Raw genomic sequence first — 27,089 nt, 5'->3', positions numbered from 1 at the left:
GAGCAGGGCCTGAAGACTGGATGAACTCTTAGAACTCTTGCTCTAGGCCACACTAATGTGGGTGAGAACAGGAGACATGGATCCCATTACCGCCCTTTGTTTTCCGGAGGCTCCCCTGAGCTCCCCTGTAATTACACAGCCCCTGGGTTTTCCCACTGGCCCACCCAACAAGTCCTGGCTTGCCTGTATTGCTAGATAAAAGCGCTTTAAACTGTAAGGAAAAACCCTACAGCCTCCGTGAAAGTACGCGTAAGCCACCATGAATAATGTAAATATTAGCTCTGAGATTGTTCTTTAACCTGTTGCTTAGCAACTGAGAACATAGTGGACAGGGAAAATCTCATTTTCCTCTCTTCCAGCTCTTTCAAGAAAGAGTTACTCTCATAAGTCACTGGTTTGACCTCTGGACCAACAAGCAACGGCAGGAATTCTTATTCATGATCCTTTCACGAAGCTCGAAGTCACAATTAAGGTAAAAATAGCATAATGGTGTAATTATTGATTCCCAATGACACCAAACTATGGTAACCTGTTATATAACCCTTAAGGAGTTTTCTCTTTTCCCTGAGAAAATGGAGGCGATTGTTATTTTAAGGCTTATGAATAGATTCTCCTGGTGCCTGCTTCCTCATCCAGGCTGAAACAGAGCTTTGGAGGCTCAACAACTTCCTACCACGGGGAGGCTGTTTCATTTCTGCAAACACTTGTCAGCGGCTTGGTCTATTCTCTTGCTCTGCTAGGTTCTCTTTGGAGCCATCAGGTGGACAATCTATGCCAGATGAATGTCTGGTACATAGGTAGACATTTTATAAATGATTACTAAGTACTGGATGGAACCGAAAAAGACATAAGAAAGGACAATGCTAGTGGCCTTTAGGGTTATGACAAGACACATAGCGTCCCACAGGTTTTGACCTTCTCCTATTCTTCCATTGCCCTTTGGCGTAGACAGTGTGACATTTGTTAGTTGAAATCACAGCCAGGGCAGCTAATGTTCTGATCAGGAATTACTACTCTAGAGATGATTAGTTTTCTCTGATTGGCAAGTCGCAATACTTCAGCTGCTCCCAGATACTTTCCAGTGAGCAGAGCAAACGTCAGACTCAGGAGACAATCAGAGCAGCCGGTAGCTTATCAAACAGCCAGCTAAGTGCTATCAGTGGACTCTCGTGAGTGAAACTGGAGCTATTCAAGATGTGTGTGCAACCAGAATATTCTAGAAAGCCCCTCGGTGTGCCTGAACCTGACTGAAGAACCTGGGTGGGCAGTAGCAGCTTCTATAAGAATGGTTTTGCCAGATTCATCTCCAGAAACGTTACCTTGAGTCCATCTGGGACAATCACTGTGTCTTCAGCCAACAATCATAACGGAGCGGCATATTTCCTTTGTACATAGTCTGACGTTCTTTATCCAGTAGACAGAGAACTGGAACTCTGTCGCACCGGCAGAGGGGACTCTAGGAAGCGGCTTATTTCCTCTTGTTTGTTTAGTGAAACTCTGGGTATGTCCCACAGCCAACTGGGGATAGTTGCTTTCACTGTGAGCTCAAGGAGAGGCTGACCTTCAATTTCTTATACAAGGTTCATAAACCATCAAGAGTGGCTCTTACTTCAAAAATTGCCTTCTACTGTTCCTCCCACCTACTCCTGCCCGCCATGGCAAGATGAGTTTTGTTCTGTTTTGTTTCTCTTCTATACTGGCCTCTCACTCCCACCTCTGTGGGTTCGCAGTAGATTGTCCACTGAGGCTTCCTGGTGGGGTACCCTGGAAAAGAAAACATCTCTCTGACTGGGTTGAATGAATTGTGAAGATACTTTTTAATTTAATTTATTTTTTCCTTATTCACTTTACATCCTGCTCATTGTCCTCTTCCTGGTCACCCCCTCCTACAATCCTACCCCCACACCCCTTCCCCTTCTCCTCTGAGCGGATGCTCCCCCTGCCCCCCGACACACACTTCAAGTCTCTGTGAGGCTAGGTGCTTCCTCTCCCACTGAGGCCAGACAAGGCAGCCCAGCTAGAAGAACACATCCCACATACAGGTAACAGCTTTTGGGATAGCCTCCCTACCCTCCATTTATTCAGGACCTACATGAAGACCAAGCTGCACATCTGCTACATATGTGTGGGGTGGCCTAGGTTCCGCCCATGAATGTTCTTTGGTTGGTGGTTCAGACTCTAAGAGCCCCAAGGGTCCAGGTTAGTTGACTCTGTTCATATTCCTGTGGAGTTCCTATCCCCTTTGGGGCCTGACATTGTGAAGATTCTTTTTTTTAAAAAGAATATTTATTTTCTTATTCTTACATGTGTGTGTCTGTGGAGGGGGTGTCTGTGGAGGCCTGAAGAGGATGTCTGATCCCGGGAGATGAAGCTTTAGGTGTTGGTAAACTGCTGTGCAGTGCAGGTGCTGGGAACTGAACTCAGAGCTTCTGGAAGAGCTGTATGTGCTCTAAACATCAAACATCTCCACAGCCCAGCAGAGACTGTTTAGTGAGTGTCTGAAGAGCAAGAGGAGGCACATTTCACCGTAGTCACTTCCTAGGATTCCTTTCCAGCTTTCTAGAAAAATTAATAAATAGCAGACCAAACCTCATATCCATGATCACATTGTGGAGTGCATTCTAGTCTCGGGCTCCATAAACCAAGCAGTTTCAGTTGTTACCACTGGAGGTCATTAGAGATCTTGTGGTACGTTTGAGGCGGCTTAAGGTAGACCTGGTTTTGTCACTAGAAATTGTACCCTTTGGCACCCGAATTCTTCTTTCTGTGAAATGAGAATGTGGAACCAACCTGTTGTGTAGCTTTTCCTCGCTCCCTTTGACAGCAGCTGCGCTCTCACAGGGAGATCAGTGAGGGAGTGAGTCACAGTTCGCGCAGCTGTTAACGTGCTCTGGGCTGCTGACTTCACAGGAAGCTAGCTGTGTGCGAGCTCCTGGTTTCCAGATTTGACCTTCTGAGGTCATCTTTAATTTGTAGAGATTGTCATCGAACACAATCTGCCCACTCCCGCTCTTCCCCATCTCAGGCTTGCAGACATGGGTGACTTTTACCTGGCCCTCAACTGTTTCCAGAGGTTCGCTCTGGGCTAGTAGTCTTGATTCAATTCGAGCTGTGTTCAATTTTAGTTAGATGTAGAAGCTCGACTAGGTTTTTTTTTTTTTTTTTTTTTTGAACAGCTAATACAATTAGTCAGCTTCCCTTAAAATATCCTTGTCGAGATATAATTCGTGTACAATGACAGTAGCTGAGGGACTCAAGTGAACGGTTTTAGAGTATTCGCAGAATTTTGCGGTCATCACATAGGCTAACACATTCCACCATTCCCAGAGTGCCCTCCTAGTCGATGAGAGCCACGCCCTTACCGCCTGTCCTTCCAGATGTGTCCAAACACAAGTCTACTTCCTGTCTCTCTAAATTTACCCTCCTCTGGACTCCATATATAATAGAGCCAAGTAACAGCTGGTTTTTTTTATAACTTTTTTCATGTATTAACTTGTCAAGGTTTATCCATTTTATAGCACGCTTTAACACTTCTTGTTAAAAAGTATTCCATTGTGTGGACTTGTAATATTTCAAACCGTCACCCGTAAACATTTGATTTGTTTCCTCCCTGGGCTGTTGCATATCATGCTGCTCTGAACATCTGTATCCAAATGTCTCTAAAGGGGAACTTTTATTTCCCTAATTTTGTCTTTCTTTAATTTTCCGTTTTAGACCAGTTTCTAGGGTTCATGTGTTCATCAAAGTTATTTATTTAGTGTATGTGGTGGATGGCGGTTAGGAACACGCTAAGTGTGGAAGTTGGACAATAACTTGTGGGAATTGGGGTCTTACCGCATCGAGTGGGTCCGAGCGACTGAGGTCAGCAAATGCCTGTACCTGTGGCCATTGCTCTGGCCTTTTATTCTTCTTAGGAACTCATAGCAGAGAGCTTCGTAGTAGAATACTGGCCTCAAACGTCAAGGGCGTGACTCAATCCTCACTATGGGAGGAATGAAAGCCACGGAGTGTATATAGTTAGGAGTGGAGTGAATGACTGTAACAGAACAGAACCACCAAACCTTAGTTATTTATTCAGTGTTTCTTTTGAATCTTCTTACATCATAATCTCCCCCCCAAATGTAAACATAATAAATAAGAAAAATAGACATCACGTAGCTGCTCGAACTCTTGGGTGAACTCTACTGTATGGGGACTTTTTCTCATGGCAGAGGCTATTGGTTTTGTTTGTTTGTTTTCCAATCTATTTCTTTTGTTGAGAAAAATCTTTTTCATATGATATATTCTGGTCACAATTTTCCCCAGCAAGTTCCCTTGTCCTCCCACCCCCCAACTGCACTCCCATTCTTTCTCTTATTCTAATGACTTGTTTTGGTCCCCCCCCCCCCCCCCCCCCCAGAGCTGGGGACCGAACCCAGGGCCTTGCGCTTCCTAGGTAAGCGCTCTACCACTGAGCTAAATCCCCAGCCCCTCTAATGACTTGTTTTATAATTTCCGGATAACTTTGTTTTAATTCACATAGCCCCTAATACTCCACGCTGTTAATTTTTAGAATGATTTTAAGTGGAACTTTATAACAACTAAGATTATTGATTGACTGACTGATCGATTGATTGATTTATTTTACTGATTTAGCTTCTCCAACCATCCCTCTGGCCAGTGTTTTTTACCAGGAAGTGTTTTTACCCCTCCATTATGCAGTTTCTCCAGGACTCATGTGTTAGCAGGTCACATGGTTCCTGCTGGTGTCTGTCTCCCCCCAACCCCCAACCCCACCCGGCCTTGACTACATTGACCTTTGAAGGCCACTGGGCTGTTTGTATCTGTCACACTTGGAGCCGCCTCTGAGGGCTGTGAGTTGCTCTCCTTGCTGCACTGGTGGGACCGGTTTTAAGTTGCCTCTGCACAGCTGCACCGCCTTCCTACAAAGGCCTTTCCTGCCAGAACTGGAGAAGTTTAAACTTGTAGCCTTCTTGGGTGGGTGTGGCGACATTCATGCAACTGCGGTTTCAAGAGGTGGGGGAGGGGAGGGACTGACGAAAGAAGGAAGGTCATGGGAGTCTTGTCATTTGTCTCTTCCAGAGCAGAATGGACTTAGGAGTGGGCAGGAAAACGTGTGCATCCCTGTATACTTAAGAGTAAAGACCCATCCCCACTCTAAGACTCTCCTTTGAGTAAATGCGGCAGAGGGCTCGAGGGATCAGGGGAGGAAATCTCACTTGGTGTAGTCTGTTGAGAAATTGTGTATGAAGTTTTTCAGAGACAACGTTAACTTCCAGCTTAAGTTAGCGCCCAGCGCAGCCGCATAACCTTGAGTTCGGGAGACTCATTCTAAAGGAGAGCGTTTGCACTTGGCAATGGGAAGTTGTTTTAAGGAGAAAGCATCAGCCAGTGATAGTGTTACACCAAAGCAGGATGAGACAGACTCTTTAGGACCTTGGCGGCGCCATCACTGCTGTGGGCTTTGCTGCCAGGGAAGGATGAGACTTGAACTGAAGACAACACAGGCAAGGTAAAAATTCTAGCCAAGGTGCAGAGCAGAGTGGATGGAAAATCACCCCGAGGAAACTCAGGGGCGAGGGGATTCTGTCTAAACCAAGCTAGCAGGCTCCTGCTGGACTCAGGCCAGGGGATCAGACGTCCTCTGAGGCACTGAAGGATCAGGAAGCCGATCGGATTTCCAGGGTGATCAGGTATCAAGGGTTGGGGTTTGTTCTGAAATGACTTAGCAATGTTCTTTGCTAAGACTAGATTTTTACAAAGGAGTTCAGATGGACGAAGGAGAAGTCTTTGGAGCCTGAGAAGGCAGAACTTTCTCAGAAAGGAGCGGGAAATACTCAGAGACAAGCTGTACCTCTGTACTTCAAACTACCATATATGGACAGACAGAGAGTCTGGAAGTTTGGGTCATTTTGTCTCTTCTATCTCCAAAACCCATATTCTGAGCATTCTCCAACCTTCTACACAGTTAGAGCAATCATATAAAATATTGTCATTCATTGCCGAGATGTTTTGTAGGGATTGATGAAGCTAATAAAGAAAACACAAGTTTATTTATTTATATTTTATTTTATGTGTATGACTATGTCTGCCTGCATATATGTTTGTGTACTACGAGTGTGTGGTACCTTCAGAGGTCCAAAGAGGGTATTGAATCTTCCGGGACTGGAGTTACAGACAGTTGTGAGTCACCATGGAGGTGCCGGGAATGGAACCTGGCCCTTTGCAAAAGCACCCAGAGCTCTCACTGAGCCATCTCTCCAGTCCCCTCCCCACCAAAAATGCTCAAGTTTAAAAGCAAAGGAGAAACCGAAACTCTGGAAGCTGACACGTTGCGGGGAGGAGTGGACTTGTTAAACAAGTCTTGCACATAAGTTCTTAGTTCCTATGTTCTGTGGTGCGAGTCTGTTGTGTTTAACGTCTCCCTGTATCACATAGAGCCACCCATATGGTACTTTGTCTAAACTGTTTTGATGGCGAGAGCTAGCCTCGTGCACACAGTACATGTCCAGAGAGTGGGTTGATGTGGAAGTCAGGAAGCGTCTTTTGTCTCTTCTCCATTCCCACCTAGGGTTTACATACGTCCCACCCATTCCATGTTTCTCCTTTCTCTGCCTGCAATCCCACTCAGGTATTAGGTGCCTGAGTATTGCTAATTACCACACACCCAGGGACCTGAAGGTTGAGGGCACCTCAGGATTGGACTGAATTCATCATGGGATTCACATCCCTGAGAGTGTTTGGTGGAAGAGAGACCCTGTAGACAGTGATTCCGCCCCAGAGATGGTAGCGATGTCTGCAGAGAGTTTCTCCGGGTGGTTTTTTCCAACCTTACACTTTAGCAGGGACTTAAGGGTGGGCGTGTGCCTTCTCCCACCCTGGTAGCCTGTAGTCTCTGCTGTGTGAAGATTATTGCTCAAATTAGTCAGTCCTTGGAGAAAACACTTCAGGGGACAAGACAGAGGACTACAGGCCGAGGATTGCAAAATCGAAATGTAGAAATCTTGACCCTGTGATGGCCTCATCGAGTTCTCAGCTTTGAAGCTGCCCTGATTAGGGAGCCTAAGTTGTCTTTCTATTTAGCGGTCACTTCTCTGGTCATCCCAGCTCCCCAGAATGAGGCAAAAAGCATTTAGCAGTCACACGGACCGTGAGAGAGCCCATCATCAGACCCACACACGTAGTCCAAGGAGTTAATCAGAGCTGAGAGCTTTCCTAAAACTGCCGAGTTTCAATTCAATGCCTCGTACTTGACGGCAGAATCTGCTGCTGCTGCTGCTGCTGCTGCTGCTGCATCCGCCGGAAGTCGAGCCCACAAATACTGAACAAGCGCGTCCCACCAGACTGGCCTGGAGTTTGTAAACACAGATCGTGAGCCTTGATAGACACTTTGGCTCATGTAGCCTGGAATAGGGTTGAGGAAACGGTTGTCACCAAGTTCCCCAGGTGATCTGGTGCACAGCCAAGGACAATACACAGGAGAAGGCTCTGCACGCCCCCAAGCCTCCTTCTGCCCATTGATCCCCTTCCTCACCCCTGCCTGCTTCAGCCTCTCAGCACATCTGTGCAGTCAGTCATTTCTCCAATGGTGACACTATTCATAAAGACTCGCCGGACGATTCGTCAATAGAATAGATCTCTTTATTATGTCTGTTTGTTTGCTACAGTGCCTGGGCAGACATTTTCTCTTTTCTTTTCTTTTTTTGATGTTTTCTTTAACTAGAGGGATTTATAAGCTTTATCAAGAATATACAAACAACGTAATGAACCCCCATAGGATGAACACACCTTTATGACAATGCTAAACTCTAGGTCCATATTATTTCATCAACTTCTTCAACGTTCATACCACAGATTATTTGAAATAAGACTCTGGACACATCGCTTCACGTATTAATATCCCGATATGTAACTCTTAAAAAGAACAGACCTTAAAATTTTGATTACAAATCCACTATTCACCTAATAATTCACGAGCCACTGCCTGTGTGGTCGTAGTTTGGGTTTCCTTAGTATTTCTCACTTCAGAAATGATTCGTTCAGGTGGACAAAATACCTCAGTGGGGAGAGACGTTTGCCGGCAAGCATAATCTGAGTTCGACCCACAGAACCCACATGACGGGATGACAGAGATGACTCCTGCAGGTTGTCTCCTGACCTCCACGTACAACTCACAGGACACATGCAACCCAGGCCCCCTCCCCCACATTGGTGATGCACACCCAGACCCCAACACACGCACCCGAAATGGTGATACACATGTACACACACAGCACTCAGGAAGTTGAGGCAGCGGGATGGCCACGTGTTGAAGGGCAGCATAGCAAACACCAGGCTACAGAGTGGGCCACTGTCTAAAATATTTTTTTTTAATCAATAATTCTTTTTTGAAAAAAGGTTGTTAATTTTGGTTTGGTTTGGGATTTTTACACCAATATCTCACTATCTGTTCTAATGTGGACTACAATAAACCTAATCCTTTGTAGCGGATTTAAATAAGCCTCTTGGGATCGGAGAAGTGGCCCAGGGGGTAAGAATACCAGCCGCTTTTCCAGATGACCCAAGCTTAATGTCAGCATCCGCGCAGTAGCTCATAACTGTAACTCGAGTCTCGGGGTTTCATAGCTTCTTCTGGCTTCTGCCAACACTGAAGGTTCATGGAGAACCACAAACCTGCAGGCGACATACTTATTCACATCAGAATACAGGAAATAAAGAATAAATCTTGTAGGACTCCTCGGTTCCTCTAAATTTCCCTCGATGTTCCCTTTTGACTTGCAGAGTTTCCCACAATTTGCCTCTTACTGATTGTATCCTTCTGTCTCCTGCAGTTTCTGAAAATTAGTAGTTTGGGCCTACCTAATTGGATTGAGGTCTGATTGGTTTTTTGATAAGAACATCTGATGTGTGTTCTCAGGGTTCCCCTTCATAGGGATGGTGCTCAGACCCCTGCTATCTACTTTCTTCCCTTAGGTTCCTTGCACCATTAAGAGTTGCAGAATGTTGGCTTGTCAAAAGTTCAGTCCTTTCTGCTTACTTACTGAAATTCCTTTTTTAAAAAAAAGATTTTATTTTTTACTTATTTCATGCATGAACGTACTGTAGCTGTCTTCAGACACACCAAAGGAGGGCATCAGATCACATCACAGATGGTTGTGAGCCACCATGTGGTTGCTGGGATTGAACTCAGGACCTCAGGAAGAGCAGTCAGTGCTCTTAACCGCTGAGCCATCTCTCCAGCCCACTAATTGAAATTCCTTAAAAGAAACCCTTCTTGTCTTTGCCCAGTCCCTCTCTCTTAAAGGGCTGTTTGTACTGGAAAAGCAAACAATAATAATCTGATTTTCTCACTTCCTCCGTACCCAAGAGTCTAGTGCTTTGTAGCATTAAGATCTCACGTATTTTTATTTTGAATTTAAGTATTGTGATATGATACAATATCAGGTTGCTTCGTTCAGTTGTCTTGTTTGAGGCAAGGTCTCAGTGTGTAGCCCTGGCTGGCCTAGAACACACTATGCAGATGGAGCTAGCCTGGACCTCATGGGCGAGCTTCCTTCTTCTGCCTCCTGGGATTACAGGTGTGCACCACCACACCTGGGAATTTCCATAAGAAAATTGTTCTGTTCTTGGGCCATAGAGTCTCTTCAAGGTAATTCTTTGGTCCCTTTGATGTTGGTTAGCAACTAATCTATAGTGGTCTTTTATCTGTGTTGCCTTGGGTTCTTTTATACCTCAGGTTTGGAATCTGCAGCTCTCTTGAGGACTCTGGCTGCTCTTGGTGGCAGGTGATATTTGGGGTTAAGTGCTACAGCTTCTGAATACACATAGCTGTCCAGGGAAACAAGAAAATAGCTTAACCAGATCGTAGCCCATGAGGAGCTCAGATCTACACTCGCGGATCAACTTCAAGTCCACAAAACTCTTAACCCTTTTATATTGCATCTGTTGCCCCTTCTTTCCCTCCCTCCCTCCCTCTCTCTGTCCCTCCCTCCTTCCTTCCCACCCTCTTTCTCTCTCTTTGAGTTTCCCTGGGTAACAGCTCTGGCTGTTCTGGAACTCACTTTGTAGACCAGGCTGGCCTTGAACTCACAAAGACCCAATTGCCTCTGCCTACAGAATGGAGAGTGGTGGGGTTAAAGGTGCGTGCCACTACGCCCCGTTTTCTTCTCTGAAACGGGAAGTGTGGTTCCCAGTAGCATCAGTATAACTGCTTCTCTTTCTTCCTTCCGTAATAAAATAATGTATGCACAACACTCCCAGAATAAACCAAGTCGCTGCCGCCACACATATAGTTACTGAAATTTGCTAAGCCTCTTTTGCTTACAATTCTTTTTGTTCTTAACATATATCACATTGACTCAAGTTTCTCTATTTAGAAACTTAAATAATTCTGATCCATAGTTGTGAAGCTAAATCAACACGCAGTTGCGTTTGTTTAATTCTTATTTTTGACTATCAGTGATTGCACTCATCCACCCCAAATTTTGTTTGATAATTAGGAAACAGATATCTCATTAGAAGAGTCAAGCTAAAAAACAAGATATAGGTTGGAAATGTCCTATCCCTGTGCTGTATACTTACTCCCCTCCCTCTCATTCATTCATTTATTCATTTATTCACTTTATATCCTGATTGCAGTCTCCTCCCCTCCTCCCAGCCATCTCCTCAAACAGCCTCTCCCCCATCCACCATTGCCATCTTCTCCTAGAAGTGGGAAAAACCCCTGGGTACCAACCCACCCAGGCACACCAAGTCACTGCAGGACTAGGCACATCCTTTTCCACCGAGGCCAGACAAGGCAGCCCAGTTAGGGCAACTGTATCTATAGGCAGGAAACAGAGTCAGAGACAGCCCCTGCCCTGGTTATTGGGGGACTGAATGAAGACCAAGTTGCACATCCAATACACATGTCTGGGGACGAGAAGTAGGGGGATGGGATAGAGGGGTGGGGGAGTGGGAGGTCCAGTCCATACGTGCTCCTTGGTTGGTGACTCAGTTCCTGGGAACCCCTAAGGGTCTGGGTTAGTTGACTCTGGTAGTCCTCTTGTGGAGTCCCCATCCCCTCGGGTCCCTCCGTTCTCACAATCTTCCACAAGACTCCCCAAGCTCCCTCTAATGTTTGGCTGTGGGTCTTTGCATCTACTTCAGTCAGCTGCTGGCAGGAACCTCTGAGAGGACAGTTAAGCTAGGCTCCTGTCTGCAAGCATGACAGAGTATCATTAATAGTAACATTAATAGTGTGAGGGGTTGATTCTCGCCCATGGGATGGGTTTCAAGTTGGGCAGTCGTTGGTGGACCACTCCCTCCTTCTCTACAACATCTTTGTCCCTGCACTTCTTGGTTTTGGGGTTGAAAGTTCTGTTGGCTTAGTGTCCCTTTCCCTCCACTCAGAGTCCTGTCTGGCTATAGGAAGTGGCCACTTCAGGCTCTATACTCCTCACTGCTAGGAATCTCAGCTAGAGTCACCCTCATCGACTCCCTAGAGCCTTCTCCATCCCAGGTCTCTGGTACATCCTAGAATTGCCCCACTCTGCCCAGTCTGCCCCTGATTTCCATTCCCTTTCCTGGCCCTCTCTCCCTGGCTCTCCCTATCCCTGATCCAGTCCCTGCTCCTGTTTCCCTCGTACCCAGTTCCCTCCATCCATCTACCTCTGACGACTGTTTTATTTTCCCTTCTGAGTGAGATTCAAGCATCCTCCCTTGGGGTTGAACATTTTTTTTTTTCCTGAGCTGGGGCCTTGCACTTCCTAGGCAAGCGCTCTACCATTGAGCTAAATTCCTAACCCTTGACAGTGGGGTTGAACATTCTTAATCTGCAATCCAAATCTGTATTTCTCCAAATTCTAGAGGGTTTTTTTTTTAAGATTTATTTTTAGTTTAGTAGGTGTGTGTGTGTTTGTGTGTGGGCACCCTCGCACATGTGGGTCTATGTACATCAGTGGAGTGTCCCTGGTGGCGGGAAGAGGGCTCAGATCCCCTGGACTTGAAGGCACAGTCTGTTGTGAGCTGCCTGAGTCATGAGAACCAAATTCAGATCCTCCAGCCCACAAAGCCTAAGTTTTGATTTACATTTTTCATACAATGTTTTTTTTAATTGTTTATTTTTATTTTATGTGCATCGGTGCTCTACCTGAATGAATATCTGTGTGAGGGTGTCAGATCCTCTGGAACTGGAGTTACAGATAGAAGTGAGTTGTAGGTGTGGAGAATTGACCCGGGTCCTCTATAAGAGCGGCCAATACTCTTCACCACTGGGCCATCTCTCCAGTCCCCTATGCAATATATTTTGATCACAGTTTTCCCACTCCAAACTCCTTCCAGGTCCTCCTGAACTCCCACCTATGCAATTTCTTGTTCTTTATCTCTTTCAAACCATAACAGTAACCAAAAAAAAAAAAAAAAAAAAAAAGAAAGAAAGAAAGAAAGAAAGAAAAGAAAGAAAGAAAAGCCAAACAGAATAAAACTTTTAAAAAGCCCCAAAACAATCAAACAAACATGGAATTCTTTTTGTCTTGGCCAACTAACTATTCCTGGTATGGGAACTGTTCAGAAATGTGGTTGATAACCTGGTGACACTCTGTTAGAAGCAACCGATTCTTCTCTCTCCCAGCAGGTATCGATTGCAAATGGCTTCTTGCTTATGATGGGACTTTGTGTCCGCTTTTCTTTTTCAGTGTTGTTTTTTTGTCAGGCTTGAACCTGTCTGAAGCCCAAAGGATTCTATATCACAGAACTTCATTTTGTGCATTAAGCTATTTAAAATAGTATATAAAATTACCTGCTGGCTATGCATACAAGTTTTGTGCTTAGATTTTTCATTTTATGTATTCAAACAGTTCAAAATCTAGAAAAAAAATCTAAGATTTAAAAGATTTCTAGGCCTAGGCCAAATGTTCAGTTAAGGAACATTTCGAGTGTCTTGAGACTTTCCCTTGATGAAGTCTGAGGCTCTGGGCAGTATGTAAGTGAATGGCTGTGACTGGGTTCTAGTGGAGTTTCACACACACACACACACACACACACACACACACACACACACAAATAGATATTTTCCCTAAATCAAAACCAGAAAAGAATATAAATAAACAAGCAAAAAATAAAATCCCCGAAGCCTTCACTGTCAGCCCTGAGCCCTTCTTCTCCTCCGCATCAGGACCACCGATGCCTCCCAGGTTCTTAGTTCTCGTTGGCTGGTGCTTGTCCCAGCAGAGGATGTGTGCTTGAATTCTACCTCCCTTGGTCTCCCTGCAGTGTTCAGTAAGATCAAGTCCTTCCTCCCAGAGATGCTTTACCTGTGGCTCCTGTACAACAACATGCTTCTGTCTTCCCTCTTCCCCGTGGCCCTTGGATGAAGAACGTTAACGTTTCACAAGCACTGCGTCCTTAAGTGTGGACTCTCCTCCCGTCCGTTCTGCCTTGCTTCTCCTACCTGCTTTGTAGGCCCCTTAATCTACGCCCGTGGATTTCATTTATCATTTCTGTATCACACAGTTTTTATTTTTGGTTCAGACATCTCCTGTGCTACCCAAATCTCACACCCAACTGCTGACTTGACATTTATTCATTTTTTTAGAATCTTGAATCTATCTCCTTAAAATGTTATTTTCGCAGGCAAAACTTGACCACTTTCTCTTTCCCTGTTAAGAGTTGATACCACTAGCCTTTCCATCTCAAGAGTGAGAAACACAGTTCTCGTCTAACCATCACGTGTCCAGTGACTCTCAAGCTCCAGGAAGCTTCCTCAGTTCCCTCCATCCATTCGTCTGCACGTCTGTCTGAGCTGTAGCCGCAGTCTCTAACCAAGCGTCTCTGTCGTTCTCAGCTCCTTCCTTCACAGAGAGTCGGTGTTAACCTGTGGTGGTGCCAATTTGCCCACATTGTTACCCCTTCATGAGATCCCCAAGACTGAAGCAATAGTGCCAGTCCACCCATTGTCTCTTCTTCATCGTTATTATTGTGTGTGGTATATATGTGTGGTGTGGTGTGTGTATCTGTGTGTGTGTGTGTGTGTGTGTGTCTGTGTGTCTGTGTGCAGGTGCACATGCGCTCATGGAGGCCAGAGGAATGTTGTGCTCTAACACACTCAACCACATGACCTTGAGACAAGGTCTTTTACTGAATCTCGGGCTGGCACCCAGAAGTTCCCAGCAGTCCTCTCACCTCTACCTCTGGTGATGCTGGGGTACTAGGCACGCATGTGGCCGTGTCTAGCTTTCTATAAGGATGCTGGGATCCAAATTCAGGTCCTCATGCTTGCACAGCAATCACTCACTGAGCCGTCTCTCCAGCCTCTCAGCCTTCCTTCTGACCACTTCCCTCCACAGTTCCCTGCTCTCCCAGCTCTTGGTAGTTCCTTAGTGCCCATGACTTTGATCTTCCCTTATGCTTAGAAAGGTCTTCCCTGACCGCCCTCTTCTGTGAGTTGCTTATCCTCCACTCAGCTCCTTCATGGAAGCCTCCCCGGCCAGCTGACCTCAACAATTCAACAGTGGCTAAATGTGTTTGCTAGAAGATTTAGTACATCTAAGAGGCTATCCGTTGTTTGTTGTTAGTTTTTTTTTTTTTAATTTATGCCTTTTTTTGGAATCAGACTATAAGCTCTATAAATGCAGGAATTTTGTGTTATTTTCCTTCCTGCCTTTGTTTTGTTTAAGACTCATGTTTATTTTATGTGTGAGTGTTTACTCACAGGTAAATATGCATAACACGGGCCAGACTGGTGCTGTGTAGGGCGAAGAGAGCTTTGATCCCCTGGAGCCAGAGTTGGTTATGAGTCACCGTGGAGGCGCCGGGAAATAATCCCAGGCCCACCGTAAAAGTTGCACGTAATTTTAATTGCTGAGCCACCTCTCAACCCCTTGTTTTGTTTTTTGAGGTAGGGTCTCACCCTGTAGCTTTAGCCATTATAAGATTCTGTACATAGACCATAGCAGCTTTGAACTTGTTATCTGACGCTTGCTTCTGACTCCCGGCGACTGTGGTCACAGGTATGCACTTCCACAGCTGGCTTCCTCTCTTTCTCCCTGATTCCTTTTCTTTCTTATTTTTGAGAGCCTGAAATAAAAGAAGAGATCCAATCGGTATCGGATGTATTAATGAATACATCAAGGAGCCAAAAAAGCACAACAAATATGCCCATAATAGCCCTTTGGTTCTAAAATAATTTTGGATAATATGTCCTTTTGAGAAGGAGTATTTAAGATGTTGTAAAAATTCTGAATTTGCTGCCAGGAAAAAAACACTCATGAGTATGTATCCGAAGTTGCCTGAGATTCTAGAAAATCCATGTTCTGGATTATAGTTATAGTTTATAACTATATGGGCATATAGCATTCGGGTTTTTGCCACTGTAACAAATACCTAAGATAGCCAGCTTCAAAGGACGAATGCTTTCTTTCGGCTTAGTTTTGGAACTTCCCATCTTTGGGCTTGTGGGCCTGCAGTGGACACCCGGGAGTGGGAGCACCACCAGAGGAAGCTACACTTCTCAACAGGGAGCCAGGGGACAAGGACAGGAAGGGGCTGGATTCCTCCATGCCTGTGAAGGCATTGCCTCCAGTGACCCAACTTCCTCCTGACGGCTCCAAACCTTCAGCTCCACTATCTCTCAACTACACCAAACTGGACACGAATACCAAAGGCACGTATATACGGGCCTTTGAGGGAGATTCAGAGGTAAACACTATCAGTACTCACACCAAGTTGTATAACTTCATATCCGTCATAAATCTCCATGACTCCGTGGTATCCTCACAGTTCAGCTCTTGCTCTAGAGTCCCTCATTTCCTCTCCTTCACTTTCAAATTTTTCTTCCATCCCAGCCTTCATTTCAATAACTGTCCTCCTTTACTTTAAAAGATATCTTTGTTTTCCAAATGACGTTAAAACTGCCCCTGCGGTACCTGGATTCCCTCTGCATATTTGAATGTACTTCCCTTACAGCTTCGGCTGTCTCTTCTGTTCCACTGATTTCTGAGTTCATGCGCTGCTTCTTGTCTCACTGCTCTCCTGGCGGAGTTCTTCTGAGGAAGAGACCTGCCTTGGGTTGTGAGAGCAGACAGAATGCTTCCTTCTCCTAGGAATCGTGAGTTTCTCTTTTCCTCAGCAATTTTTTTATGTTTCTATACTAAATACAGTCAGTACTTTTCAGCAGACCTTTCTTTTTTAGAATTTTAGAAAATGTATTTATTTAGTGTATGAGTGCTCGGCTGCACATACATCTGCTGGCCAGCAGAGGGCATCAGACCCTCTTCTAGATGGAGGTGAGCCACCCTGTGGTTGCTGGGAATTGAACTCAGGACCTCTGGAAGAGCAGCCAATGCTCTTAAACACTGAGCCATCTCATCAGCTCCTCTTTTTTTAGATTAAAAAAAAAATAACCTTTGACAGTTTACACATGTGTGCAATGAATTGAGCATATTACACACTCAATATTCTGTCTTATTACCTCCTCCGGTAGATTCCCTTTGTCTTTCCGGCTAACCCCCTCCTACTTTCACTCTTACTGTGCACATGTGCCTGTAGGTCTCATGCGGGTAGACAGGGCTGCTGTGTTTCCCAAACACTTGGTACATTAGCCATGTCAAATCCAGAAGACAGCATTTCACCAGACTGCCCTCCCTCCCTCTCCATGTTCCAGCTCTTGGACTCCTTCTGCCATATTTTCTGTTCTTCCCTGGGCTTTCCAGAGCCTTCTCCTTTAAGGCTTGAGCACTCAACAGTCCTTGATTTGGACCTTATGCTAATGGAAAGGGCATGTCTTTTCTGATTCTAGTCCTGCCCCTAGACCTTTACTCTTGCATCCCAGCTGACAGCCTCCATGTTCCCAATGAGAGTAAAAACAAGAAGAAAAGGCAGAAATGACGTTCAAGGGCTCAACTCTCTAGAGTGTCTCCATCTTAGCTCCTCACTGCCTTAACACTCTCTCTCTCTCTCTGTCTCTCTGTCTCTCCCCCTCCCTCCTCCTCCCCCCATCCCCCTCCCTCTCCCTTTCTCTCTGTCTGTCTCTGTCTCTGTCTCTCCCCCTCCCTCTCCCTCCCTCCCTCCCCCTCCCTCTCCCTTTCTCTCTGTCTGTCTCTCCCCCTCCCTCTCCCTCCCTCCCTCCCCCTCCTTCTCCCTTCCTCTCTCTCTGTCTCTGTCTCTCCCCCTCCCTCCCCCTCCCTCCCTCTCCCTCTCTCTGTCTCTCCCCCTCCCTCCCTCCCCCTCCCTCTCCCTCTCTCTCTCTTCTCTCTCTCTCTCTTTCTCTCTCTCTCTCTCTCTCTCTGTGTATGTGTGTGTGTATCTGTGTATCTGCCTGCGTATGTTTTATTTCGGTAAATTATAGGTTTGCTTTTTTATTACCTTGGCAGAGATTATCCTTTAAAAATATTATTATATCCCCCCAGCACTCCTACATATTTCAGAATGGTACATGGATTATTTTTCACTTCAGAGTTTTGACTTCTAAGAAGAGCTCTTAAGCTTGATAAATATACCATAACTTATTTCAGACACTTGGCTTGTTTCTCCTGGTGTTTGCTATAGAAACAACACACACAGGAACATCTTTTAGTTCAATCCTTGGCCCTATCCTCAATCATTGCTTGAGGACAAACTCCTAGAGGATGAATCTTGGATTCGAAAGTGTGCTTGGGCGGCTGATGGGGCTTCTCACCCTGTCGTCTTCATCTATGCAGTGGGCTGAAACTGGTGTATGAACTGCACGTCGGACCCGTGCTTGCCATTAGTGTTTTAAAGAAGCCTCTAGACTAAGCGGTGCTGCCTAGACAACGGGAAAACAAAGACGGCATCCAAATCTACTCACCCTCTCCAGGCCACCTCTCCACTGTCCCCTCAGCTGCTTCTCTCATCATTTTGGCATCATCTTTCTGCTTCTTATCAGAAAATGAGATTCAAATCTCCCAGCACTGAGCTCTGCTGTTTTTGAAAGCACACATTGTACATTCAGTGACGCAGCTGCGAAGCCTTGCTATGAATTATTTAGATAAAACCATCCTTGTCACAAGAAAAAGAGCAAAGCGTGTTGCTTCCATTTTCTCCTTACTCGTTATTGTTTCTCTTCCCTGGCAACATTAAGTGCAAAAGCAATGAGCCTGGTGTTCTTACTGAAGAACTTCCTCCTGCTTCCCAGGCATGGATTCTTCTAAAACAATTAGGTCATTTTCTGCTCCCCTTGCCTAAGAGTCACTATTCTTCAAGGCAAGCCTCGTGGCAGAGCAGACCAGGCACAGACATAAGACATGCCAGGGTGAACCACATGCAGAGAAACCCTGCCTCAAAGACCCAAGGGCCAGGAGATAGCTCATGGATGGAGTTCTTGCCTAGCACACGTGATACGCTGGGCTATGTCCCCAGCGCTTCAAGGAAAACTGGCTGAAAACATTCTGGCTTTATATATTTTCCTCATCTTCTTAAAATTCCAGAGCGAGAGTAAGTTTTATCTCAAAGGGACTGGAGGAAAGATGGCTCAGAAGGTAAGAGTGCTTGCTGCTTCCTGGGAGGCCCTGAGATTGGTTCCCAGAATCTACTAAGAGTTCCAAGTGCTAGTAACTCCAGCTCCAGGGAATTTAATACTGTCTTCCGGTCTCCAAGGCCACCTGTGCATGTGTGTGCACACACAGGCGCCCACGCACTCAAATATAAATAAATCTTTAGCAAAAGAGGAGGAGCAAACGGGTTATAAATTCTACCCAACTGTTGTCAGAACCCTAATCCTTTGGGGGATTAACTGTTCTCTGTTCTCGGAGTATCCGCTGTCTAGCTCAGTTCGAATGTTAATTTCAAAGGAAACGACACAGTCATTGCATGCATTTTATCATCAGTACTGAGAAGAGTCCCAAATGACACATCTGTGGATAGCACCCAGCGCCAGCCCTGTACATCCACAACTCTGCCGTCAGGCTGACACGACGGCAAATCATTTAAGGCTCTGTTCATCTCTGAGTATGACTAGGATGCATAGACACCAATAACAAACAGTAGTAACAAGGCCAGGAAACAGGTACACGTAAAACATATCAGGAAGTAAGTGGCCTCTCATTTTAAAAACAAACATTACTGTTCAATCATTTGTAACAGCAGAGTGGCAAGAGTAAGACAGATAGTTTCTTTGCCCTTTCCATCGGGATTCCTCCACTTGAGTAAAGTTGAGTTGTCGATAGCTCAGAAGTAGACCTTTGTAACAAGGTTGCATTGTTTTCCTTTAATACGTGAGAGTAAGGTGTGAATGTGTTTCTCGTAAGCCTCGGGATATCTGTGTGGATTTTCTTTCTACTTTCGAATTAGTATGTGAGCAGGTGTACATGTGTGTGTGGTGTAGGTACATGTGTAGACACATACATGTGAAGTTCAAGAAACGATCTTGAGTTTTGCTCCTCAGGCACCATCCACCTAGTTTTGAAGACAGGGTCTCCCTTTACCCTGGATTTGCCAAGTATACTATGCCAGCTGACAAGGCCCAGGGATCTTCCCGTTACCCAGTTCTCAGCTCTGGGATGACCCATGGACACCGGCACAGTTGGGTTCTGGTGATAGAACTTAATTTAGTTCCTCGTGTTTGGAAGGCGAGTGCTTTACAAACTGAGCCCTTGAGCATGTATTTTCTAGCAAGGAACACTGACGAAAAATCAAAGTTCGTCCAATACATGCCAGCATGGATTCCGTTCTCCTGTCCAACCACAGACCTAACCAGCTATTCCCCTATTGGTCTAGCAATGTCTTTTCTTTGTGGATAGAGCACTACATTTTCCTTCGTGGTCCAGAGTCCAGTGCAGAGTTTCTTACTGCATCCAGACTTCCGACTTCTAGACCTACCCTCCCAGTGCACAGTGGCTCAATGTGCCTGTGTCTTCCATTTCTTGATGGTTTTGTGGAGGGCAGGCTAGTTACTTTGCTCCCTCACCTTTAACTCAGCCTTCGCCACGCTGAGTGAATCTATCATGATTCCTACCCATCGGGCAATCTCTCCAATGCCCTCTTGTCAGCCAATTAGGAGAAGTGATTGACAGTTCAGAACAGCATGGCCTGGATATTAAAAGTAGGGATAAATGAAGCACATTTTTATAACGTAGCAACAGCTCTAGCTGGGAAGGGAATGTTATCTTGTGTAGAACTTACCACCTTAAAGGGAAAAGAAGTCTGTCCCTTTCAGTAGCACAGATTTAAAGAAAATAAAAAACTGTCTAGACACAAGAAAAATCAAGCAAATATACTTTTGTTTTGAATTTTAGTTCAATTAAAAAAATCTATGCTCCCATTATCAGTTGATTAGAGTAAAATCACTCCCCAAATCACTCCCCAAACAATTAAGATTATAAGTCAGATGACACAAAGCCACATCTGTAGCACAAATCCTAAGTGTGCCAGCGGAAAGTGGAAAGTGGTAAATATAGGCCCACGAAACCTGGAAAGCAGAGCATGAAACCCACCAGAAACAAGCCAGTTCATTGCACAAAACCCTCCAAGAAGCCATGCATTGGATGGAAGTGACTACAGCAAGGTCCAGAAACGATCAGATTCCCGGCCCACGATTCTATCCCGTTTCCTCAAATTACTGTGCTTTTGGTCATTTGTTTAAAGAATTTAATAAGTTTATTACTATTGTGTATATGCGGAGCTATGTGTTGGGGATATCCTTGTCCCACAACCTGTGTTTGGAGATCATAGGACAGCTTGTGGAGTTGGTTCCTTTCTTCTACCTTTATGTGGGCTCTAGGGATCAAACTCACATTGCCAGGTGTGGGCGACAAATGGCCAGTGTTTTGGTATGCATTCTTGTACAGTTAACACACAGTCTCTTGAGCAGAAGAGAACAGGAAGTCTCAGTGTCCTGAGTGCTGGACTGCAGGCTTGTGCCCCCATGTCCAGCTGCAAATGATTTCTCTCTTTATTTATTTTATGGGTATGAGTGTTTTGCCTGCACATCATGTGCACCTCATGTGTGCCTGATGCCCTCAGAGGTCAGAGGGAACATCAGATTTCCTGAAACTGGAGTTCTATATGGGTGGTTGTGAGCCGCCATGTGGGACCTGAACCCTGGTCCTCCGCAAAAGTAACAAATGAAGGTTCTTTTTCTCGAGGCCAACTTGCTTGCTTCTCTCTCTCTCTCTCTCTCTCTCTCTCTCTCTCTCTCTCTCTCTCTCTCTCTCAAATGCAAACCCATCAAAGCATGTAGGGCTCTCTCACAAAAATTCAAATGCAAATCTTCAGACACTGACTTCTCCCTGCAAAGGGTAGGATATACATTTATCACTTTCCGCCCATAATGTGTTTATTTAACAAGTATTTATTGAGTGCCTTCTGTATGTCATGAACTATCTTCTGCCTTGAGTAGAGGGCACACATACACAAGTTCCATGTAATGTTCATGTAGAACAGAGTTTATTAGGAAAACTTTTTTTTATAGGATGCCATTTATTTGTTTTTGACAATTCCATACACAAATAGAATATATTGTGGTCATAATTGCACTCTCATTAGACTCTTAACCCTCTCTCACTCTCGCTGACTCCCCTTTCCTCAACTCGTGCTCCTCCCACTGCCATATCAACTACCTCCTCCTCCCTCACCACACCAGAGAAAATGCACATAAACAGAGAGGTGACAGTAGTGATCTTACCTTCTATCGAAGCACAGCCTAGGCAATGGGCTGTGTGGTCCTGTGGGAGTGCAAATGCAGGGGCGTGGCCTGCATGATTTGATGATGTGATGTGTATCTATTGCACGGCAGAGGGGAACAGAGAATTATAGTGAAAAAAAAAAGATACTAGGCACTCAGCCCCCTTTCTTCCATTGAGCTAAGCTGGGTCTGCTGACAGAGTTCTCTGCTAAGCCATGGAAAGAGTCCATCATGAAGGGTCAGCCCCTTCTCAGTCCAGCCCCTGGAACTTGAGACTCCTTCATGTAATCCTAGCTGCACTAGGTTTTGTATGTTTGTTCTCAGCTGAAGAATCAACGAGATCTCATACAGCTGGCCAAGTGGGGAGAGAAATGCAGAACACTGAGAAGTCATAGAAGGCTTCTGTGGTGAGGTCCGCCCACATCTTTAGTAGAAACTTGACTTCTTTGAACCCTTCTTCAACCCTGTCTACTTCCATTCCTTGGGCATCAGTTATGTGCTGCCGTTGTCCCTCTAGGATGACCCGGATGCCCTTCTCTGGGTCTGTGAAATCCTTGGGAACTCGGAGGATGGCATTGTACAGCAATTTCATGAAGGAGCACGGGGGAGGAAGAAGGATAGTCATAAGGTGCTTATAGTAACTCCTCAAGAGTAATGGCAGATGTCTATCTCAAGGTCAAACGGAGCATGAAAAAGAAGAGTGAAAGCATAACAGTTCTTTTCATAAGAATGAGCATGGAGAAAATAAAGACGTGTACACTCTACGCTGAACTGATGCCTGGATGCCAATAGCAGCTTTAGCATTTGAAGGGGAGTCATGATTACAATTTTAAATAACCAAAGACACAGAAGAGCTTTACTTAAGCTTGGTAAAAATCTATGATCCGTGTGGCTTCATGGATAATGAGGGCCTCCCTGTCCCTGCCCCAAGACTGGGTTTCTCTGTGTAGCCCTGGCTGTACTGTAACTAGCTTTGTAGACCAGGCTAGCCTCAAACTCATAGAGATCTACTTCTGAGTGCTTGCGTAAAGGCGCATGCCACTGCTGTCTGGCAAATGACGGCTTGTTGTTTGTGAATTGGAAGAAGTTCTTGTCAGATATTCTGGTGGCTTATGGAAAATTCACTGTTGTGATTCTGCTGCGGGGCATAAAGCTAGCTGGTTTCCACAGAGATGTTCCTCAACATTTCCAAAGGAAGCGCTTGCTTTAAAACATGGCCATGTCCCAGGATGATATAGACCAGGTGGATTAGCAACAGTTCTTTATTATGCTGAAGGGAACTGCCACTCCCAGTGCTGGATGATTTTCATCAGGGAACCTTCCTGTTTTACATCTGGGGACTTGTAGGTGAGGCTCTGGATCGAGCCATCGGTTTTGGTAAAGCAGTGGTCAAGACTACCTCTTGGTGTCACCGATGTTCAGCAAGATGCTATGGTCTTTTCTTGATAGGAATTCCGTTCCCATTTCTATGAAACATGCAGAGGTTCAAGCCACCCTCTTAGAATTTTAACTCAGAGAAGACCCATTGCAGGATGAGGCTTGTTTAGTATCATGACCTTTCTGCTGATGAGCTTGTCTGTGTCCACTGGGGCCCCATAAAATTAGGTAGTAGTGACCACTTAGCAGTGGGAGAAAGTCCTGCAGTGCCAAGGACCTCAAAATGTGTTGTGATAGGTTCTTGATGAGCAAAACTTTAACTTTCCAAACACCTAAGCTTGTCACAGATGTCTGAGATTCCACTGGGGTTGGTAGTGATGACAGAATCCCAGGGGAAAACTGGAGGTTCTGCTGCCTGGATTGTTTCCAACCCTTCCTACTCCAGCGGTAGGAACTCAAAGACTATTGCCTACTGGTGGCCAGCACTGTAACATTTTACATTTTATCACCAACATATAAAGAGAACAGTCATGTGTTAAGCTGTACACATGCGTGCGTGTGTGTGTGTGTGTGTGTGTGTGTGTACATGCATACGCACATGTGTACACATAAATAAAAATATATATTTAAATGGGGCTAGACTTCTAGTGATTCTCAACCTTCCTAATGCTGTGACTCATTAGAACCCTCATGTTGTGGTGACCCCCAATAATAAAGTATTTTTGTTGATACTTCAAAGTTATAATTTCACTAATATAAATATGCTTGGAGATAGGGGTTTTCCAAAAGAGTCATAGCCCACGGGTATGAGAACTGCTGGTAGAGAGATAGCTCAGAGGTTAAGAGCACTGGCTAATTTTCCAGAGGATCTGTGTTTGATTCCCAGCACCCACCGATGGCTCACTACCTCTGTAGCTCCAGTTCCAGGAGATTTGATACCCTCTTCTAGCCTCTTCAGGTACACATATGAGTGCATATATATATATATATATATATATATATATATATATATATATATGTATATGTATATATGCTTAGGTTAGGGAGGCATACTACAACTTACAAGCCCCTGATTTAATTATTTTATAGCAGAACATTGGAAAATAACAATGACTGGTGTCTTTACAGGATCTCCAGTTACCATTAGATGGCAGTATTAAGAACTACGTTTCTGTGCCTTTCCTTGTAGGTTCATCCAAGACTGGCTTTCGGAAAGGAAGCAGGTGGCCAGAGTGGATTTCTCGACAGTGTTACCGCGCTGCATTTCTCTTTACATCTTTTCCTTTCTGAATCCAAAGGACTTGTGTGCAGCTGCTCAAGTCAGCTGGCCCTGGAAGTTCCTAACGGAGCAGGTTTCCCCTCCTACTTCTCTTGCTTCCTAGTAATGGGACACAAAGTAATCTGCAGTGGGTCACTCAGGGTGGCTCTCTTCCCTGAAGCAATAGTGGAGGGAGCCTCAACCATAGTTAAGTGCCCCTTGGGGGACAGAATGGAGGGCTGGGAAGAAACTGGCTCAGTGGGCAAAGGTGCTTGCGGCACGAGTGAGTACCTGTGTTTGAACCCACGGCCTGTGGAAAGCTGAACATGGCAGCATACATCAATGGTCCCTGTGTGTACCCCTAAGCAAGATGGGAAGGGAGACAAGAAAACTCCTGGACACTTATGGGCCGGCCAGCCTGCTGTGGTCAACAACAGGAGAGGCCTTGTTTCAAACATGGTGGAAGGCAAAGGCCAACTCCCAAAGTTGTTCTCTGGCATCCATTGGCACATACTTGCCTGTTCTCATACCTACACACACACACACACACACACACACACATACATATACACGCACACATACACACACATACACACACATACATACATACATATACACGCACACATACACACACATACACACACATAAAACACATACACATACACACATACATACATATACACACACATACGTACACACATACACACATACACACACATACATACATATGCACGCACACATACATACATATGCACGCACACATACATACATATACACACATACATACACACATACATACATATACATGCACACATACACACACATACACACATACACACACATACACACATACACACACATACACACATACACATTCATACACATATACACACATGCACACACACATACACACACATGCACATACGCACATACACACACACAGTCTGTTTTTTATGGTCTTGCTATATTTCCCAGTCTGCCCTAGAACTCCTGCGCTCACAGTGTACTTCCTACCCCACACACCTAGGATCTGGGACTACAGGTGTGTGAGTTCACACCACTGTGCCTAACTTAATTGTTTTTCATAGTTTGTCTAAATTGTGATTTCAATGAACCACATGAAATTCACTATTTTTAATATGTCAAAAGTGGTGTGGTTTGGCAATATAATATGAATTCAATAAAAATTCTTCTCTGTGGGAGGGTTGGTCTGAAGTAAACTCCTATACCTGAATGCTCATAAACTAGAGTTAAAGTAACAGACTCCTATGGGAATGTTGGCTCAGTGTCTTAAGATGGCATGTATAAATTTATACACATATTAATTTATACAGAATGCAATATATATTCACCAAGAACATTCTTCATATGGAATACAATGTATTTCATACTTTTTTTCAGACTGAAGTTTAGACATTAAGTCAACAATACTAGAAATGTCAGTATAACAGAAAAATAGTGGGTGCATGCCTGAAACTATTACTGTCAGAAAACTATCTCTTAGGAACTCCACTTTCTTTGGTTCTTCCCCAAAGGATTGCTTATGGATGCCCAAATGCACTAGGTTCGGGTGGTTTCTGCCCTATGCGCCAACACGGAACGAGTATGGCGCTTGGAAGCAGCACTACATAGCTTGTGTGTCCAGCTTGGACTGGCTGACACCCAGGGAAGCTGCCGCTGTTTACGGAACACTGAATGAACCCAAAACAGAGGATGAGGAGCTCCAGGAGAGGCAAAGAGAAAAGTGCCTGAGAAAAACCATTTGGGAGAAAATCGCACTCCGCAAGAGTGAGTAGCATTGGGTTTAAACCTTTCTTATCGTATCCAGACACGGAACAAATGGGTTTATATACAGATACCCGTATAGGCGAGCCTGTTGGGCTCCTCATCTGTCTGTCTCAAGGCCAGCTCTTCTTTCTCCCTTTATTATGCATTTTCGGTTAATTGGTAATAGAAAAAAAAAGATTTCAGATGAGACATCTAAGGCTGAACATGGCCTCCACAGCTGTCTGCTTCCTCCCGGGTTTGTAAGAGCAACAGACAAGGAAGAGATCTTGTAAAATGGCTTGGTTGCTGACATTCCTATCCTATTAGCCTGAGGATCTGAGTTAAAATTGCCAGTGCCCACACAGTGGGGAAAAATAAGGTAGGACATACGTACACGGTGATCCCAGTTTTAGGGAAGAGGAGACAGGAGGATCCTGGGAGCTTCCTGGCCAACCAGTGTGGCTGAGTCAACCTCTAGCCTCCAATTGTGTGCTCAGACCTACACATCTGTGCACGCACTTGTACTTAGGGTCTCTCCAAGCCCCCTACCTCCACCACGCACACATAAAAAGAGAAGGAAGTGCAAACACAGGCAACTCCCCCAAAACAACAACAACAACAAAAACAACAACAAAAACAACAACAAGAACAAGAAGAAGTAAATTCAGGATGGAGGAATTGGGGCAGGTGAAGGAGGGTGAGTGTGGTGATGAGAGGAAGAGGAACAATTTCTTTGAAAAGAGCAGGAAGAGAACAGGGCCGATGAGGTCCTATGTTCAGAGAAGACTTTAGTGTGCACATGTTCTTAAACTATGTTGTCGACTGACTTGAGCTCAGCCTTTTCTTTTCCCAGACTCTTTCCTGGGAAGATTGAAAGCCCCCCCGGGGAAATTATCTCCAGCCAAGGACAGGAAGGGATGAGAATGTATGGACTGATCATCTGGCCCCCACAAGAAAATTTGCCTGTTCTCTGAGCTTCGTAGATTGACCCAAGATAGCAAATTGTGCAGAGAGCAAACGAGAAGTCCTCTCAGAGTGTATACAAGTGGCTGTAATTACTTTCATTTGGAA

General features: G+C 45.0%; 1 protein-coding gene and 1 long non-coding RNA gene across 11 annotated transcripts in view; one reads left to right on the top strand and one right to left on the bottom strand.

Annotated features, from left to right (window-relative positions):
- The window catches only part of Ect2l (epithelial cell transforming 2 like), an 80,539-nt gene that overhangs the window by 11,740 nt on the left and 41,710 nt on the right, over positions 1-27,089 (top strand). For 7 of the 10 annotated variants that reach the window (NM_001447352.1, NM_001447351.1, XM_087559502.1 and 4 more), the window contains 3 exon segments: positions 360-472; positions 24,183-24,345; positions 25,787-26,039. In NM_001447352.1, coding sequence (NP_001434281.1) covers positions 360-472; positions 24,183-24,345; positions 25,787-26,039 — 529 coding nt within the window. 10 annotated transcript variants of the gene reach the window in all.
- On the bottom strand, positions 14,814-18,559 carry LOC148006846 (uncharacterized). Its single transcript, XR_015649044.1, has 2 exons — positions 17,804-18,559; positions 14,814-15,054 (listed from the first exon to the last, which is right to left on the bottom strand). It is a non-coding gene; the product is annotated as an uncharacterized LOC148006846 (long non-coding RNA).

This window comes from Rattus norvegicus, chromosome 1, assembly GCF_021556685.1.
Source record: "Rattus norvegicus strain SHRSP/BbbUtx chromosome 1, alternate assembly SHRSP_T2T, whole genome shotgun sequence".
Classification (NCBI taxonomy): domain Eukaryota; kingdom Metazoa; phylum Chordata; class Mammalia; order Rodentia; family Muridae; genus Rattus; species Rattus norvegicus.
Note: the sequence above shows the minus strand (reverse complement) of the source record. Positions and strands in the feature narration are given on the sequence as shown.